At 40.4% G+C, this 20498-nt stretch overlaps 1 protein-coding gene across 1 annotated transcript in view; it reads right to left on the minus strand.

Annotated features, from left to right (window-relative positions):
- The window catches only part of RNF130 (ring finger protein 130), a 112947-nt gene that overhangs the window by 16772 nt on the left and 75677 nt on the right, over positions 1–20498 (minus strand). Inside the window, exons 4-5 of the mRNA XM_032626434.1 lie at positions 17045–17116; positions 15079–15161 (exon numbers count right to left, since the gene is read on the minus strand). Coding sequence (XP_032482325.1) covers positions 15079–15161; positions 17045–17116 — 155 coding nt within the window. The remainder of the gene's footprint in view (positions 1–15078; positions 15162–17044; positions 17117–20498) is intronic.

The following is a 20498-nucleotide window of genomic DNA, read 5'->3' on the forward strand; positions in this document are numbered from 1 at the left end:
AACTGTAATCAACTGCCACAAGTATGAGGTCCCAAAGCAATGCCAACTGCCATCTGTCCACAGTAAATTAACATGACAGAAGGTAAAAAGTAAAGGTCATGCAGCAAAAAGCCAGCAATCCATGAGAGGTTTGCTATCTACAGAAAGTCTTAGTTCAGTCTCGAGATAGGCTTGTTAAAAGGAAGGACAGACAAAGGTGTCTGGGCTTTTCTTCTCCCCTTACTCAGGGGAAGAAGGGACAGTGAGTGCAGATGCTTTCCAGAGTCTGGCTGTAAAGGGGAGAAGCTGTAGAGTGGTACAGCTTTGGAGATGGGTTTGAAAGAGAATTATAAAAACTGGATAGAAAATGCTTGAGCATGATGAAATGCTGGTGGGTAGAGACAGAAAGAACAAAAACTGGAGGGAGCAGATAGTCAATACAGCAAGGTCCCCAAGGAAGGGAAGGTGTTGGCACACAGAGGCCTAGGTTGAAAGAGCACATTAGAACCAAGGAGGCTGTCCTCTCCATCCTAATGGGAGGGAAGGCTGCAAGGGTGGGTGTGGAGGCAGGTACGCATGAAGGCTTGGGGACAGCAGGCTGGGAGAATTTTGGCTGTCTAACAGCCATTATTTTCTGTGAGATTTATGGTAAAGTTACCTGATGAGAGTGAGGAATAAAGGGATGAGTTAGGGTGTTTAAGGAGAATGAATACACCTGGATGTGCTGCTTAAGGAGTAGGGAGAAATGACCAGGGAAAGAGAGGGGCTCTGGGCAGTGCTCCCGGCCCAGCTGGAGGGCTGGTTGGAGCCCCACGGGAGGCAGGGAGGTAGCAGAGCTGTCTGGCAGCCAGAGCTAAAGGAAGACATAGCAGAGTCACACCTCGGCTCAGTTTTAAAGACCTATAGACAAAAGAGAAAGGGCAGGGTATCTCAGGCAGAGGGAAAAAAGCAAGTAGCGGCACTAGAGTTAATTCAAAGGTACTTGAGAGGAATCCACTGGAAAACAGAGGCTTGGAGAAGATATGGAGTAAAGATGAGTATTTGTGTTGAGCCATCCTCTAGGTCAGTGGTTCTCAACCGGAGACATCTGTGGTTGTCAGAACTGTGTGTGTGGGGTGCTATTGGCGCCTAGTGAGTGGAGCCAAAGATACTGCTAAATAACCCACAATGCACAGGCAGCACCCCAACCTGCCCAACAAAGAATTATCTGGTCCCAAATGTCCACAGTGCCCAGGTGGAGAGACCCTGCTCTAGGTCAAAAGTTGTCAACTTGGGTCATACAAAATGTTGCTTGATGTGCAAAGTTAGTCTTTACTACACCTGAGAATCATGCTGTTGTCACCATTTCAGTTAGGTGAAATGTTCTGCTGAGGAGGCTGTGCAAAACAGAGAAAGCTACAACCTGCTTCAAAGCAAAAGGGGAAGTCGGGGCAGTGGGCATGTATAGTCTAGACAAGGATCTAGGAATAAAGGACAACCAAGTGAGCAGTGACCTAATTACAGGTGCACAGAAATGCTGTTAAGTTTGCCAAATTCTCATACTGGAAAGCAGACCACAAACACAAAGGTTGAGACCCCTCCTCTGGTGGAAGGTGCAGCCATAGAAATGGCTGAGATCAAGCAAAGCTCTAGACTTCAATAGATGGTATGGAGAGATTGGGAAGATGGTGGAAGAGTAAGACGGGGAGATCACCTTCCTCCCCACAAATACACCAGAAATACATCTACACGTGGAACAACTCCTACAGAACACCTACTGATCACTGGCAGAAGACCTCAGACCTCCCAAAAGGCAAGAAACTCCCCATGTACCTGGGTAGGGCAAAAGAAAAAATAATAAACAGAGACAAAAGAATAGGGACGGGACCTGCACCAGTGGGAGGGAGCCGTGAAGGAGGAAAAGTTTCCATACACTAGGAAGCACCTTTGCGGGCGGAGACTGCGGGTGGCGGAGACTGCGGGTGGCGGAGGCGGGGAGCGGCGGAGGCGGGGAGCTGCGGTGCCGCGGAAGAGAGCACAGCAACAGGGGTGCGGAGGGCAAAGCGGAGAGATTCCCGCACAGAGGATCCGTGCCGACCAGCACTCACCAGCCCGAGAGGCTTGTCTGCTCACCCGCCGGGGCGGGCGGGGCTGGGAGCTGAGGCTGGGCTTTGGTCGGAGCGCTGGGAGAGCGTGAATACAGCCTGCAGGGGGTTAGTGCACCACGGCTAGCCGGGAAGGAGTCCAGGGAAAAGTCTGGACCTGACGAAGAGGCAAGAGACTTTTTCTTCCCTCTTTGTTTCCTGGTGCGTGAGGAGAGGGGATTAAGAGTGCTGCTTAAAGGAGCTCCAGAGACGGGCGCGAGCCACGGCTAACAGCGCGGACCCCAGAGACGGGCATGAGACGCTAAGGCTGCTGCGGCAGTCACCAAGAAGCCTGTGTGCGAGCACAGGTCACTATCCACACCTCCCTTCTGGGGAGCCTGTGCAGCCCGCCACTGCCAGGGTCCCGGGATCCAGGGACAACTTCCCCGGGAAAATGCACGGTGTGCCTCAGGCTGGTGTAACATCCCAGCGGCCTCTGCTGCGGCAGGCTCGCCCCGCATCCACACCCCTCCCTCCCCACAGCCTGAGTGAGCCAGAGCCTCTGAAGCAGCTGCTCCTTTAACCCCGTCCTGTCTGAGCGAAGAACAGACGCCCTCCAGCGACCTACATGCAGAGGCAGGGCCAAATCCAAAGCTGAGCCCCGGGAGCTGTGAGAACAAAGAAGAGAAAGGGAAATCTCTCCCAGCAGCCTCAGAAGCAGCGGATTAAAGCTCCACAATCAACTTGATGTACCCTGCATCTGTGGAATACATGAATAGACAACGAATCATCCCAAACTGAGGAGGTGGACTTTGAGAGCAAGATTTACTATTTTTTCCCTTTTTCCTCTTTTTGTGAGTGTGTATGTGTATGCTTCTATGTGAGATTTTGTCTGTATAGCTTTGCTGTCACCATTTGTCCTAGGGTTCTATCTGTCCGCTTTTTTCTTAAAAAATTTTTTTTTCTTAATAATTATTTTTTATTTTAATAACGTTATTTTATTGTACTTGATTTTATTTTATCCTCTTTCCTCTTTCTTTCTTTTCCTTCTTTCTTCCTTCCTTCCCTCCTTCCTTTCTTTCCCCTTTCTTTCTTCCTTTCTTCCTTCCTTCCTTTCTTTCTTTCGATCTTTCTTTCTTTCTCTCTCTCTCTTTCTACTTTTTCTCCCTTTTATTCTGAGCCGTGTGGATGAAAGGCCCTTGGTGCTGTAGCCAGGAGTCAGTGCTGTGCCTCTGAGGTGGGAGAGCCAACTTCAGGACACTGGTCCACAAGAGACCTCCCAGCTCCACATATCAAACGGCAAAAATCTCCCAGAGATCTCCATCTCAACACCAGCACCCAGCTTCACTCAACGACTAGCAAGCTACAGTGCTGGACACCCTATGCCAAGCAACTAGCAAGACAGGAACACAACCCCACCCATTAGCAGAGAGGCTGCCTAAAATCATAATAAGTTCACAGACACCCCAAAACACACCACCAGACATGGACCTGCCCACCAGAAAGACAAGATCCAGCCTCATCCACCAGAACACAGGCACTAGTCCTCTCCACCAGGAAGCCTACACAACCGTCTGAAACAGCTTTAGCCACTGGGGACAGACACCAAAAACAACGGGAACTACAAACCTGCAGCCTGCAAAAAGGAGACCCCAATCACAGTAAGATAAGCAAAATGAGAAGACAGAAAAACACACAGCAGATGAAGGAGCAAGATAAAAACCCACCAGACCTAACAAATGAAGAGGAAATAGGCAGTCTACCTGAAAAAAATTCAAAATAATGATAGTAAAGATGATCCAAAATTGTGGAAATAGAATAGAGAAAATGCAAGAAACATTTAACAAGGACCTAGAAGAACTAAAGATGAAACAAGCAACGATGAACAACACAATAAATGAAATTAAAAATACTCTAGACGGGAACAATAGCAGAATAACTGAGGCAGAAGAAAGGATAAGTGACCTGGAAGATAAAATAGTGGAAATAACTACTGCAGAGCAGAATAAAGAAAAAAGAATGAAAAGAACTTAAGGACAGTCTCAGAGACCTCTGGGACAACATTAAACGCACCAACATTCGAATTATAGGGGTTCCAGAAGAAGAAGAGAAAAAGAAAGGGACTGAGAAAATATTTGAAGAGATTATAGTTGAAAACTTCCCTAATATGGGAAAGGAAATAGTTAATCAAGTCCAGGAAGCACAGAGAGTCCCATACAGGATAAATCCAAGGAGAAACACGCCAAGACACATATTAATCAAACTATCAAAAATTAAATACAAAGAAAACATATTAAAAGCAGCAAGGGGAAAATAACACACAAGGGAATCCCCATAAGGTTAACAGCTGATCTTTCAGCAGAAACTCTGCAAGCCAGACGGGACTGGCAGGACATATTTAAAGTGATGAAGGAGAAAAACCTACAACCAAGATTACTCTACCCCACAAGGATCTCATTCAGATTTGATGGAGAAATTAAAATCTTTACAGACAAGCAAAAGCTGAGAGAGTTCAGCATCACCAAACCAGCTTTACAACAAATGCAAAAGGACTATTTCTAGGCAAGAAACACAAGAGAAGGAAAAGACCTACAATAACAAACCCAAAACAATAAGAAAATGGGAACAGGAAAATACATATTGATAATTACCTTAAATGTAAATGGATTAAATGCTCCCACCAAAAGACACAGACTGGCTGAATGGATACAAAAGCAAGACCCATATATATGCTGTCTACAAGAGACCCACTTCAGACCTAGAGACACATACAGACTGAAAGTGAGGGGATGGAAAAAGATATTCCATGAAAATGGAAACCAAAAGAAAGCTGGAGTAGCAATTCTCATATCAGACAAAATAGACTTTGAAATAAAGACTATCAGAAGAGACAAAGAAGGACACTACATAATGATCAAGGGATCGATCCAAGAAGAAGATATAACAATTGTAAATATTTATGCACCCAACATAGGAGCACCTCAATACATAAGGCAAATACTAACAGCCAGAAAACGGGAAATTGACAGTAACACATTCATAGTAGGGGACTCTAACACCCCACTTTCACCAATGGACAGATCATCCAAAATGAAAATAAATAAGGAAACACAAGCTTTAAATGATACATTAAACAAGATGGACTTAATTGATATTTATAGGACATTCCATCCCAAAACAACAGAATACACATTTTTCTCAAGTGCTCATGGAACATTCTCCAGGATAGATCGTATCTTGGGTCACAAATCAAGCCTTGGTAAATTTAAGAAAATTGAAATTGTATCAAGTATCTTTTCCGACCACAACGCTATGAGACTAGATATCAATTACAGGAAAAGGTCTGTAAAAAATACAAACACGTGGAGGCTAAAAATACACTACTTAATAACGAAGTGATCACTGAAGAAAACAAAGAGGAAATCAAAAAATACCTAGAAACAAATGACAATGGAGACACGACGACCCAAAACCTATGAGATGCAGCAAAAGCAGTTCTAAGAGGGAAGTAATACAATACTACCTTAAGAAACAGGAAACATCTTGAATAAACAAGCTAACCTTGCACCTAAAGCAATTAGAGAAAGAAGAACAAAAAAACCCCAAAGTTAGCAGAAGGAAAGAAATCATAAAGATCAGATCAGAAATAAATGAAAAAGAAATGAAGGAAACGATAGCAAATATCAATAAAACTAAGAGCTGGTTCTTTTTTTTTTTTTTTTTTTGCGGCGCGTGGGCCTCTCACTGTTGTGGCCTCTCCTGTTGCGGAGCACAGGCTCCAGACGTGCAGACCCAGCGGCCATGGCTCACAGGCCCAGCCGCTCCATGGCATATGGGATCTTCCCGGACCGGGGCACGAACCCGTGTCCCCTGCATCCGCAGGCGGACTCTCAACCACTGCGCCACCAGGGAAGCCCCTAAGAGCTGGTTCTTTGAGAAGATAAACAAAATTGATAAACCATTAGCCAGACTCATCAAAAAAAAAAGGGAGTAGACTCAAATCAATAGAATTAGAGACAAAGAAGGACACTACATAATGATCAAGGGATCGATCCAAGAAGAAGATATAACAATTGTAAATATTTATGCACCCAACATAGGAGCACCTCAATACATAAGGCAAATACTAACAACCATAAAATGGGAGATCAACAGTAACACATTCATAGTAGGGGACTTTAACACCCCACTTTCACCCATGGACAGATCATCCAAAATGAAAATAAATAAGGAAACACAAGCTTTAAATGATACATTAAACAAGATGGACTTAATTGATATTTATAGGACACTCCATCCAAAAACAACAGAATACACATTTTTCTCAAGTGCTCATGGAACATTCTCCAGGATAGATCATATCTTGGGTCACAAATCAAGCCTTGGTAAATTTAAGAAAACTGAAATTGTATCAAGTATCTTTTCCGACCACAACGCCATGAGACTAGATATCAATTACAGGAAAAGATCTTTAAAAACTACAAACACATGGAGGCTAAACAATACACTACTTAATAATGAAGTGATCACTGAAGAAATCAAAGAGGAAATAAAAAAATACCTAGAAACAAATGACAATGGAGACACAACGACCCAAAACCTATGGGATGCAGCAAAAGCAGTTCTAAGGGGGAAGTTTATAGCAATACAAGCCCACCTTAAGAAGCAGGAAACATCTCGAATAAACAACCTAACCTTGCACCTCAAGCAATTAGAGAAAGAAGAACAAAAAAACCCCAAAGCTAGCAGAAGGAAAGAAATCATAAAAATCAGATCAGAAATAAATGAAAAAGAAATGAAGGAAACAATAGCAAAGATCAATAAAACTAAAAGCTGGTTCTTTGAGAAGATAAACAAAATAGATAAACCACTAGCCAGACTCATCAAGAAAAAAAGGGAGAAGACTCAAATCAATAGAATTAGAAATGAAAAAGGAGAAGTAACAACTGACACTGCAGAAATAAAAAAAATCATGAGAGATTACTACAAGCAACTCTATGCCAATAAAATGGACAATCTGGAAGAAATGGACAAATTCTTAGAAATGCACAACCTGCCAAGACTGAATCAGGAAGAAATAGAAAATATGAACAGACCAATCACAAGCACTGAAATTGAAACTGTGATTAAAAACCTTCCAACAAACAAAAGCCCAGGACCAGATGGCTTCACAGGTGAATTCTATCAAACGTTTAGAGAAGAGCTAACACCTATCCTTCTCAAACTCTTCCAAAATATAGCAGAGGGAGGAACACTCCCAAATTCCTTCTACGAAGCCACCATCACCTTGATACCAAAACCAGACAAGGATGTCACAAAGAAAGAAAACTACAGGCCAATATCACTGATGAACATAGATGCAAAAATCCTCAACAAAATACTAGCAAGCAGAATCCAACAGCACATTAAAAGGATCATACACCATGATCAAGTGGGGTTTATTCCAGGAATGCAAGGATTCTTCAATATACGCAAATCTATCAATGTGATAAACCATATTAACAAATTGAAGGAGAAAAAACATATGATCATCTCAATAGATGCAGAGAAAGCTTTCGACAAAATTCAACACCCATTTATGATAAAAACCCTCCAGAAAGTAGGCATAGAGGGAACTTTCCTAAACATAATAAAAGCCATATATGACAAGCCCACAGCAAACATCATCCTCAATGGTGAAAAACTGAAAGTATTTCCACTAAGATCAGGAACAAGACAAGGTTGCCCACTCTCACCACTCTTATTCAACATAGTTTTGGAAGTTTTAGCCACAGCAATCAGAGAAGAAAAGGAAATAAAAGGAATCCAAATCGGAAAAGAAGAAGTAAAGCTGTCACTGTTTGCAGATGACATGATACTATACATAGAGAATCCTAAAGGTGCTACCAGAAAACTACTAGAGCTAATCAATGAATTTGGTAAAGTAGCAGGATACAAAATTAATGCACAGAAATCTCTGGCATTCCTATATACTAATGATGAAAAATCTGAAAGTGAAATCAAGAAAACACTCCCATTTACCATTGCAACAAAAAGAATAAAATATCTAGGAATAAACCTACCTAAGGATACGAAAGACCTGTATGCAGAAAATTATAAGACACTGATGAAAGAAATTAAAGATGATACAAATAGATGGAGAGATATACCATGTTCTTGGATGGGAAGAATCAACATTGTGAAAATGACTCTACTACCCAAAGCAATCTACAGATTCAATGCAATCCCTATCAAACTACCACTGGCATTTTTCACAGAACTAGAACAAAAAATTTCGCAATTTGTATGGAAACACAAAAGACCCCGAATAGCCAAAGCAATCTTGAGAACGAAAAAAGGAGCTGGAGGAATAAGGCTCCCTGACTTCAGACTATATTACAAAGCAACAGTAATCAAGACAGTATGGTACTGGCACAAAAACAGAAAGATAGATCAGTGGAACAGGATAGAAAGCCCAGAGATAAACCCACGCACATATGGACACCTTATCTTTGATAAAGGAGGCAGGAATGTACAGTGGAGAAAGGACAGCCTCTTCAATAAATGGTGCTGGGAAAACTGGACAGGTGCATGTAAAAGTATGAGATTAGATCACTCCCTAACACCATACACAAAAATAAGCTCAAAATGGATTAAAGACCTAAATGTAAGGCCAGAAACTATCAAACTCTTAGAAGAAAACATAGGAAGAACACTCTATGACATAAATCACAGCAAGATCCTTTCTGACCCACCTCCTAGAGTAATGGAAATAAAAACAAAAATAAACAAATGGGACCTAATGAAACTTCAAAGCTTTTGCACAGCAAAGGAAACCATAACCAAGACCAAAAGACAACCCTCAGAATGGGAGAAAACATTTGCAAATGAAGCAACTGACAAAGGATTAATCTCCAAAATTTACAAGCAGCTCATGCAGCTCAATAACAAAAAAACAAACAACCCCATCCAAAAATGGGCAGAAGACCTAAATAGACATTTCTCCAAAGAAGATATACAGAATGCCAACAAACACATGAAAGAATGCTCAACATCATTAATCATTAGAGAAATGCAAATCAAAACTACAATGAGATATCATCTCACACCAGTCAGAATGGCCATCATCAAAAAATCTATAAACAATAAATGCTGGAGAGGGTGTGGAGAAAAGGGGACACTCTTGCACTGCTGGTGGGAATGTGAATTGGTTCAGCCACTGTGGAGAACAGTATGGAGGTTCCTTAAAAAACTACAAATAGAATTACCATATGACCCAGCAATCCCACTACTTGGCATATACCCTGAGAAAACCAAAATTCAAAAAGAGTCATGTACCAAAATGTTCATTGCAGCTCTATTTACAATAGCCAGGACATGGAAACAACCTAAGCGCCCATCATCGGATGAATGGATAAAGAAGATGTGGCACATATACACAATGGAATATTACTCAGCCTTAAAAAGAAATGAAATTGAGCTATTTGTAATGAGATGGATAGACCTAGAGTCTGTCATACAGAGTGAAGTAAGTCAGAAAGAAAAAGACAAATACCGTATGCTAACACATATATATGGAATTTAAGGGAAAAAAATGTCATGAAGAACCTAGGGGTAAGATAGGAATAAAGACGCAGACCTACTGGAGAACGGACTTGAGGGTATGGGGAGGGGGAGGGGTGAGTTTTGACAGGGCGAGAGAGAGTCATGGACATATACACACTAACAAACGTAGTAAGGTAGATAGCTGGGGGGAAGCAGCCGCAAGGCACAGGGATATTAGCTCGGTGCTTTGTGACAGCCTGGAAGGGTGGGATGGGGAGAGTGGGAGGGAGGGAGACGCAAGAGGGAAGACATATGGGAACATATGTATATGTATAGCTGATTCACTTTGTTATAAAGCAGAAACTAACACACCATTGTAAAGCAATTATACCCCAATAAAGATGTTTAAAAAAAAAAATAGAATTAGAAATGAAAAAGGAGAAGTAACAACTGACACTGCAGAAATACAGAAGATCATGAGAGATTACTACAAGCAACTCTATGCCAATAAAATGGACAACCTGGAAGAAATGGACAAATGCTTAGAAAAGCCCAACCTGCCAAGACTGAATCAAGAAGAAATAGAAAATATGAACAGACCAATCACAAGCACTGAAATTGAAACTGTGATTTAAAATCTTCCAACAAACAAAAGCCCAGGACCAGATGGCTTCACAGGCGAATTCTATCAAACATTTAGAGAAGAGCTAACACCTATCCTTCTTAAACTCTTCCAAAATATAGCAGAGGGAGGAACGCTCCCAAACTCATTCTACGAGGCCACCATCACCCTGATACCAAAACCAGACAAGGATGTCATAAAGAAAGAAAAGTACAGGGCCATATAACTGATGAACATAGATGCAAAATTCCTCAGTAAAATACTAGCCAACAGAATCTAATAGCACATTAAAAGGATCATACACCGTGATCAAGTGGGGTTTATTCTAGGAATGCAAGGATTCTTCAATACATGCAAATTAATCAACGTGATACACCATATTAACAAACTGAAGGAGAAAAACCATATGGTCACCTCAATGGATGCAGAGAAAGCTTTCAACAAAATTCAACACCCATTTATGATAAAAATCCTGCAGAAAGTAGGCACAGAGGGAACTTTCCTCAACATAATAAAGGACATATATGACAACCCCACAGCCAACATCATCCTCAATGGTGAAAAACTGAAAGCATTTCCACTAAGATCAGGAAAAAGACAAGGTTGCCCACTCTTATTCAACATAGTTTTGGAAGTTTTAGCCATAGCAATCAGAGAAGAAAAGGAAATAAAAGGAATCCAAATTGGAAAAGAAGAAGTAAAGCTGTCACTGTTTGCAGATGACATGATACTTTACATAGAGAATCCTAAAGATGCCACCAGAAAACTACTAGAGCTAATCAATGAATTTGGTAAAGTAGCAGGATACAAAATTAATGCACAGAAATCTCTAGCATTCCTATACACCAATGATGAAAAATCTGAAAGGTAAATCAAGAAAACACTCCCATTTACCACTGCAACAAAAAGAATAAAATATCTAGGAATAAACCTACCTAAGGAGACAAAAGACCTGTATGCAGAAAATTATAAGACACTGATGAAAGAAATTAAAGATGATACAAATAGATGGAGAGATATACCATGTTCTTGGATTGGAAGAATCAATATTGTGACAATGACTATACTACCCAAAGCAATCTACAGTTTCAGTGCAATCCCTATCAAACTACCACGGGCATTTTCACAGAACTAGAACAAAAAATTTCACAATTTGTATAGAAACACAAAAGACCCCGAATAGCCAAAGCAATCTTGAGAATGAAAAATGGAGTTGGAGGAATCAGGCTCCCTGACTTCAGACTATACTACAAAGCTACAGTATGGTACTGTCACAAAAACAGAAATATAGATCAATGGAACAGGATAGAAAGCCCAGAGATAAACCCACGCACATATGGTCACCTTATCTTTGATAAAGGAGGCAGGAATGTACAGTGGAGAAAGGACAGCCTCTTCAATAAGTGGTGCTGGGAAAACTGGACAGGTACATGTAAAAGTATGAGATTAGATCACTCCTTAACACCATACACAAAAATAAGCTCAAAATGGATTAAAGACCTAAATGTAAGGCCAGACACTATCAAACTCTTAGAGGAAAACATAGGCAGACCACTCTATAACATAAATCACAGCAAGATCCTTTTTGACCCACCTCCCAGAGAAATGGAAATAAAAACAAAAATAAAGAAATGGGACCTAATGAAACTTCAAAGCTTTTGCACAGCAAAGGAAACCATAAACAAGACCAAAAGACAACCCTCAGAATGGGAGAAAATATTTGCAAATGAAGCAACTGACAAAGGATTAATCTCCAAAATTTACAAGCAGCTCATGCAGCTCAATAACAAAAAAACAAACAGCCCAATCCAGTCCAAAACTGGGCAGAAGACCTAAACAGACATTTCTCCAAAGAAGATATACAGACTGCCAAAAAACACATGAAAGAATGCTCAACATCATTAATCATTAGAGAAATGCAAATCAAAACTACAATGAGATATCATCTCACACCAGTCAGAATGGTCATCATCAAAAAATATAGAAACAATAAATGCTGGTGAGGGTGTGGAGAAAAGGGAACACTCTTGCACTGCAGTGGGAATGTGAATTGGTACAGGCACTATGGAGAACAGTATGGAGGTTCCTTAAAAATCTACAAATAGAACTACCATATGACCCAGCAATCCCACTACTGGGCATATACCCTGAGAAAACCGTAATTCGAAAAGAGTCATGTACCAAAATGTTCATTGCAGCTCTACTTACAATAGTCCAGAGATGGAAACAACCTAAGTGTCCATCATCGGATGAATGGATAAAGAAGATGTGGCACATATATACAATGGAACATTACTCAGCCATAAAAAGAAACAAAATTGAGCTATTTGTAATGAGGTGGATGGACCTAGAGTCTGTCATACAGAGTGAAGTAAGTCAGAAAGAGAAAGACAAATACCGTATGCTAACACATATATATGGAATATAAGAAAAAAAAATGTCATGAAGAACCTAGGGGTAAGACAGGAATAAAGACACAGACCTACTAGAGAATGGACTTGAAGATATGGGGAGGGGGAAGGGTAAGCTGTGACAAAGCGAGAGAGAGGCATGGACATATATACACTACCAAACGTAAAATAGATAGCTAGTGGGAAGCAGCCGCATAGCACAGGGAGATCAGCTCGGTGCTTTGTGACCACCTAGAGGGGTGGGATAGGGAGGGTGGGAGGGAGGGAGATGCAAGAGGGAAGAGAGATGGGAACATATGTATATGTATAACTGATTCACTTTGTTATAAAGCAGAAACTAGCACACCATTGTAAAGCAATTATACTACAATAAAGATGTAAAAAAAAAAAAATAGATGGTATGGTCTTGCAGCATCAGTGTCACCCAGGTACTTAATAAAAACAAACATGCCTGGGTCTCCCCTCAGGATTTGTTTCTGAAAGCTCCCCACTGATTCTGATTTTTGGAAGAAAAAAAGAGAAATAAGAATGAAACTCTTGAAAAGTCAATGCTTGAGGGACAGAGAGAAAATGGAGCAAACTTCCCAGCATTATCTATTTTCAGCTGAGGCTCCCCTGAGGAAATCAGTGTCACCTTATTAATAACCATCAGTGGTTTTGGAAGCCTTCGTTCTTAGGTCTCAGATGGTCCCAAGGGCCCCTGGACTGAGATAAGAAGACAGAGAATTTTGAAAGACTTGGCTTCTTCCTGGCTATTCCAGTGTCAAAAGAAATCTGTGCAGGTAAAAACAATTTTTAAAAGCAAGTAAGAGCTGATTATGCTTTATAATGTATCATACTAATCTTTCCCCTGATTTGCATAGTTGACCTTTGAACAACCTAGGGGTGGGGTGGGGTTAGAGGTGTTGATGCCCCCATGCAGCTGATAATCCACATATAACTTTACAGTCAGCCCTCCGTATCCGCAGTTCTGCACATTCAACCAATTGCTGATCATGTAGTACTGCAGTATTTACTATTGAAATAGGTGAACTGGTGCAGTTCAAACCCGAGTTGTACAGGGTCAACTGTATTTGTATGTGTATTTCCTTTAGCCTCATGTTTTTATACTGGAAAAACTGTAATTACATAGTTTAATTTTCTATAGCACAGGTTAAATTTAGTTTTACAGATTTCCCTTTATATGTAAACTAAATGATTTGACTTCCTGAATCTTCGTTTTCTGTTTCAGTATATGGAATTATTCTTAAGTTTTGATTTAAAAAAACCAGATCTTTCTAGGCTCAAAATATATAACTTTGTGAATAAGTAAACTAACACCAGTAGCCTCATGGAGACAACTACTACTAATTATTCTATTCATTCACATGTTCCATATAATTAGAAGGTAGGAGTTATGTGGATGTCTTTTAAAAGAGAAGGGAGAAGGAAAAGTCTTTTGATTTTAGGCTCCTCAGTAGGTGACCTCATATTTTTCCAGTCAATGCTCAGAATTGTGTATCTTAGTGTCTCGTACTCCCTAGCTTGGCATAGCACCATGGTAGAAATCCACACACTCTTTTTAAGGGCACCAGAGTATAGGTGAACATCCTCCTTTTGGAGGGAGGCATGTGGCCCTACATAAAGAGCAGAAATAATACAGAGGCACACCTTTAAATTGGCTCTGCCATTTCTGACTTGTGTGACCCTGGCAGCTCTACTATTGACTTCGCCATCCCTTACTGGACAATGGGGAGAGAGTAGATGTAAACAGCACACAGCAGAGTACCTGACGTGGGGCAGGCACACAGCACATACCAGTCCTACCCACTTTACACAGCCAAGGCTCAAAAAAAGATTTAATCCAAGTCCTAGAGTTCTGGTACCCAGCACCAAGTGAACACTGCTGAGGCTTTATCAGAGAGCCTAGTGGTGTACTCTGATTTAAGAAGGAGAGGAACAGTGGCTAGTTCTGAAAACCACAGAAGTTACAGAAATAAAAATTCTTGACCTTAATGTTTTTAGGCTACTGATGTGCCTCCACACAACCTGTGGAGGTTGTGCCCCTGTGTTTCTCATAACTAGAAAAGGCTTTGCAATCAGTTCTTGCTGAGGCACATGGCTCACCACTATGTGCAGTGTGCAGCTGGGCCTCTGCCTACCAGAAAAGCCGTGGGTAAGGTGGCTCTCAAAAGCAAGTGGATACCCACTCTGAAAGGGAGATGTACAAATCACATTAGTATCATTATATTCTTTTTTTTTTTTTTTTTTTGCGGTACGTGGGCCTCTCACCGCTGCGGCCTCTCCCGTTGCGGAGCAAAGGCTCCGGACGCACAGGCCCAGTGGCCATGGCCCACGGGCCCAGCCGCTCTGCAGCATGTGGGATCCTCCCAGACTGGGGCACGAACCCGTGTCCCCTCCATCGCAGGCTGACTCTCAACCACTGCGCCACCAGGGAAGCCCAGTATCATTCTATTTTAAATGAAGAAATTTGACATACTTGCAGGGGAGAATCCGGACAACATCATTCTGTTTATAGCTTTCTATGCAGACTGCACAATGATCAAAGTCTGGGTCTGTTTCCTGAAATGAAAAGCACAGCAATGAAAGTTATACGCCAAAGCTATAAGTATCTAAATGGAGGAGATACGATCCAGCTAAGATTTTTCCTGTGGCAACTGTGGTAAACAGGTGATTATAAAGTGAAAGGTTATAAAAAAAAAAAAAGTAACGTTTCTATTTGCTTAACTGTATTGACCCAAATTGTAACTAAGCCAGTCTATTTTGTTTTTAAACTATGGTGTAACAATTAATACTAATTCTTTTTGTGAAACGTCTTAGAAATCAGAATACTAATTTTTTTTTAAGATTCAAATCAGCTATCACCTTGGACCATCTAGTGCAGCATCACTATACTGGTCTGAGTAGGTTTTCCTCATCAGGACACTCATCTGACCACACAGTTAAGTATGACCACACAGTTAAGTACAGGCAGAAAAGATGGTTGAGCCCCCAAAAGACTCACCCCAAGGATAGGAGCTGTGCATCTGGTCATAGATTTGGGGTAGAGAACAGTCATGGACTCAACTCTATACTAGGTCTTTATCAAGGGTCAGGAAGAGTCAGCCAGGTTTTTGGTCACCCAGGGTAATTGATCTCCTTCCTCCTCTGGATTGGGGAAGGGTTTCCGTGCCTTGTCATTAAACAGAGCACTACCAGGAAAGGCAACACTATTTGCTGTGTCACTGCCGCGTGGACTGAAACTCAGTAGGGTAACTCTTGACAGGTCTAGGAGGTACAAACTTTAAAAAAGTGTTGGTTTTAATAAGGAAAGATGGTTTTGTATTAGCATGGGGGGACAAAGTAGGATGGGTAGGTTGGATGAGCTCCAGGGAAGTTCAAATTAATGTGGCAGCTGAAGGTTACCAGGTCAAAAAAGCATTTATATTGGTGACCACTCCTCTGGGGTTAAAGTACAGCTGTTGTGATGCTGCTTATATTTTCTGCAAGTGTTTTTACTTTTTTCTTTCTTTAGTATACCATGAAGTTCACTGAAAATGTTTCTATCTTCTGGAGCTGTGTCAAGGAAAACTAGATGTGGGGTGTCAAGGCAGTGGGAATAAAAATGAGTAAAGTCAAGAAAGTGGTAAAACTTAAGAGGATGGAGAATCACCTGCAATTATCCTTCCAGAGCTCTCTGGTAAAAAATTAGAGTTGGTTTTGGGGCAGAAGACAGGTTTGGTTTTATACCTTCAGAGATGCAATTTCTTCATTCTAGATAACCTTAAATATATTGAACACAGGGTCTCACATTAAGTTGCTGTTTTGTCCATAGAGAGCAGAAACAGGGCTCGACCTAATTTGAGATCTGACTGGAGAATTAGGGTCAGGAATCTCAGCTATAGATGGCCTCTATCACTACCTCTCTGAGTCATTTCCCCTAAGCCACTAGATCCAACCCTAACAAACTGTGCCCTTCTTTCAAACTGCTTAGCCCACTGTACAGAAAGCACCTTGTTAACCAACACTCCCTTGAATGTGGGTCTCTAGTTCTCCAGCTAACTGGTGAAGAACTAAAACACAGAAGAGAGACGCAAAGTCGCACGAAGCACAGGAAGAGAATGCACATTCCTGGCTACTTAGAGTTCTTCCCCAAAATATGCTAGGTTTTAGCAGAAGAAAACTGTTGAACACCACAGCTAGGGAAACTGTAAGTAGTCCGGTGATGCTAATTATGACAGGAGCTTTTAAAATCCAGGAAAATTAGAGAACTGTATGGAGGGTCTCTGAATGACAGGCATACTAAAAATAAGATTTCAAAGAGAAGCTAGTTTAGATAGTATGCTTGGAGAAAAAGAATAATCTAACAAAGGAGACACAAATGGTTAGGGTATACTCCCGCCCACCAAATCAAAAGCAAAATACTTTACTGTTTTTATAGTGTTAAAGTGATTTCATTACTGTACCTTATCACCCTTTTTCACTGTTCTGGTTGTTAATTTGCTGATGGCTTTCTTGGCTGCATCTCCAAGACGACGCTATGAAAATTGCAAAGAAAAACAGACATTAAGTGCAGGATCTCTGGACGTTCTTTTTTTTTCCCTGATATTTCAGCTCACTTTATTTTATTAAAATTTTTAATTGAGGTATAATTGAGATACACATTATATTAGTTTCAGGTGTACAACATGATTTGATAGTTGTATGTTTTGAAATGATCACAATAAGTCTAGTTAACATCTATCACCACACAGAATGTTTTTCTTCTTGTGATGAGAACTTTTAAGATGCACTCTAGATGACGTTATTTTAAAATAATTAAATGTATAAAGTCCCTATTATCCTACATTACTTTCCATGTCATATCATATGAGAGGATTTTAAAAAAATAATTTAAAAAAGAGAAAAACTGGCAGTTTTCCCCACAGATTTAGCATTCTGGTAAATAAGTGTATATAGTAAAAAAGCCAGGTGTCATAATCACCATTGCATTTTGTATCTAACAAATGTGAAATATTACAGCATTATCAACATCTAGTTCTTGTACATGTCAGAGCTACTGCCACTGTTCTAACAGCTTTCCTGTTCTGCTCCAAGGATGACCCTTATTAGATATATAAGCTCTGTCTTTGGGAAAAGACACCTCTAAAGCTCCTTAAAATTGCTTATCATATCACTGTGTGGGAGAAGGGATACAATCATGAGCTCTACTTCTGACTCTGCCACTGCTATGCTCCGTGATCTTAGGAAGGTGCATTTACCTTTCCAAGCTTGAGTTTTTCTCATTTATCTAAGAAGGTTAAGTCAGAAAATCTCTAAGGCTAAATTTATCCAGCATTTTGCAGACATTGCCAACACTGTTAGACACCAAGGACCCAAAGATGAAAAGACAGTGTACCCCTAACCTTGAAAAGCTAACTGAATTGGAAAGTAGACCAGTAAACACATTTTCATCAAGTGCTGTACGACGGAGCATGCCCAGGTGGTATGGCAGCACAAAGAAGGCAAAATAATGCAGGTGGGGTGGGATAGGGCAGCAGAGGACTGCCAGGGAAGGCTTTGAGAAAATGATGCCTGAGCTAAGACTCGGAAAAGTGAGTAGGAAGGAGTTACATAAGGAAAGCATTGGGATAGGAAGGGGGATTCTGGACAAAGGAATAGTCTAGTAAAGACAAACAGGTGTGAAGCACAGGTATGTGAAGGAAATTACAGTTCGATATAACTATAACTAGGGTAAGCATGTATTACTCAAATTAGAATATTTTGAGAGTCAGAGGGCCCTGCTAATAATTACACTGGGACAACAGGCGCAAACCAAGACTGTTCCAGGCACACTGGGACAGATTGTCACCCTGCATATAACCAGATCCTAAACTGTGGTGTGAGGCAGATGATGAGGCTGAAGGGGTATGGTGGGAGCTAAAACAAAGGAGACCTTGGATTCTATCCTGAGGATAAGACAAAAACAACATAAAATTTTAGGAGGAATTTTAAAGTACACAAAAGAAACCGGAATTTAATGAACCTTTAATGTATTTATCATTGACTTTCAATTATCAGTATTTACCTATATTCTTCATCTATTCCCCCCCTCTTTATTATGCTAGAGGATTTCAAAGCACATCACAAGCACTGTAGGCTTTCACCCATAAAGTCACCCCAAGTGAACTATGTCTAACAGATACGGGCTTTTGTTTGGTGCCACTGTCTTATCTAACAAAACTAACAATAATTAATCAACATAATCTAACACTCAGACTATTCCCCCAGCTGCCTCCAGAATGCTTGAATCAGGGTACAAAGTCCAAACATTGCATTTGGTTGCTATGTGTCTCAAGTCTCTTTTAATCTGAGTCCCCTCTATCACATACATGCATATATACATATACATGCATACATACATAAATATTTTAAAAATAGCCTTATGGAGATATAACTGACTTAAACTGCATAAAGTGTACAATTTGATGTTTTAACTTGACTATGAAACCATCACAACAATCAACATAGTCTATCATCCTCCTCAAATTTCCTTGTGCCTCTTCTTAATCCCTTCTTCCTGCCACCTTTTCACTTCATCCTCCATGAACTACTTTCTGCTACTATAGTTTGTATTTTTGAGGGTCTTATATAAATGGAATGACAGTATGTTCTATTTTGTGCACGCTTTCTTTCACTCAGCATAATTATCTTGAGATTAATCCATGTTGTTGCATGTATCAATAGTTCATTTCTTATGCTATGTAGTATCCCATTGTATAGACATAACACAACTTATTTATCCTTTTCCCTGTTGATGGGACATTTGTATTGTTTTCCAGTTTTGGCTGCAATGAATAAAGCTAAAAACAGCAGTCTTTACTTTTCAAACAGCATACATGTCTTTGTAAGGATTTATACTTTCCTTGTGCTGGGGTAAATAGCTATGAAGTAGGGAAGACTGGCTAATATGGTAAGCGTGTGTGACTTTTTAAGAGACTGCCAAAGTGTTTGCTAAAGTGAGTGTACCATTTTACATTTCCACCAGCAGTGTATGAAAATCCCAGTTCCTCCACATCCTCACCAACACTTGGTATGCCCAGTCTTTTTCATTTGATTGTAACCATTCTAATAGGTGTGCAGTGGTATCTCCTTGCGGTTTTAATTTGTATTTCTATAATGACTAATGATGTTAAGCATCTTTTCATGTACTCATTTGCCATCTGCATATCTTCTCTGGGGAAGTGTCTGCTAGAATCTTTGGCCCATTTTTCTAGAGTTGTTATTATTGACTTGAGAGTATTTTACATATTCTAGAAGTCCAGTGTGCTATCCATTGTGCTACAGAGCCACCTAGAGAGTAGTTTACATACTCGAGATATAATTCATTTTGCATATATTTTCTCTCACTCTGGCAGGAGTTTTTAATTTTGATGAAGTCAGTTTATCAATGTTTCATTTGTTGATTGTGCTCTGGTATTGTATCTAAGTAATCTTTGCCTTATCTCAAGGTTACAAGAGTTCTCCCTATTTTCTTTTCTAGAAGTTTATATGTAGGCCTTTATATGTAGGGCTCTGATCCATTTGAGTTACTTTTGCATATGGTTCAAGGTATGGATCAAAGTTCTTTTTTTCACATGACACACAATTGTCCCAGCACCATTTGTTGAAAAGGCTGTCCTTCCTCCACTGAATTGCCTTTGTACGTTTGGCAAAAATCTGTTGCCCATATACATGTTGATCTATGGCTGAACACTATTTTGTACCATGTATCTATTTGTCTATCATTAAGCAAATACCACACTGTCATGATTTCTGTAGCTTTGTAACAAATCTCAAATCAACTCCAATTTTTTTCTCCTTTTCCAATGTCTTTTTGGTTGTTCTTGATCCTCTGCATTCCCATATTAATTTTAGGTCCATCTTGTCAATTTCTATTAA

Source organism: Phocoena sinus, chromosome 3, assembly GCF_008692025.1.
Source record: "Phocoena sinus isolate mPhoSin1 chromosome 3, mPhoSin1.pri, whole genome shotgun sequence".
NCBI lineage: Eukaryota > Metazoa > Chordata > Mammalia > Artiodactyla > Phocoenidae > Phocoena > Phocoena sinus.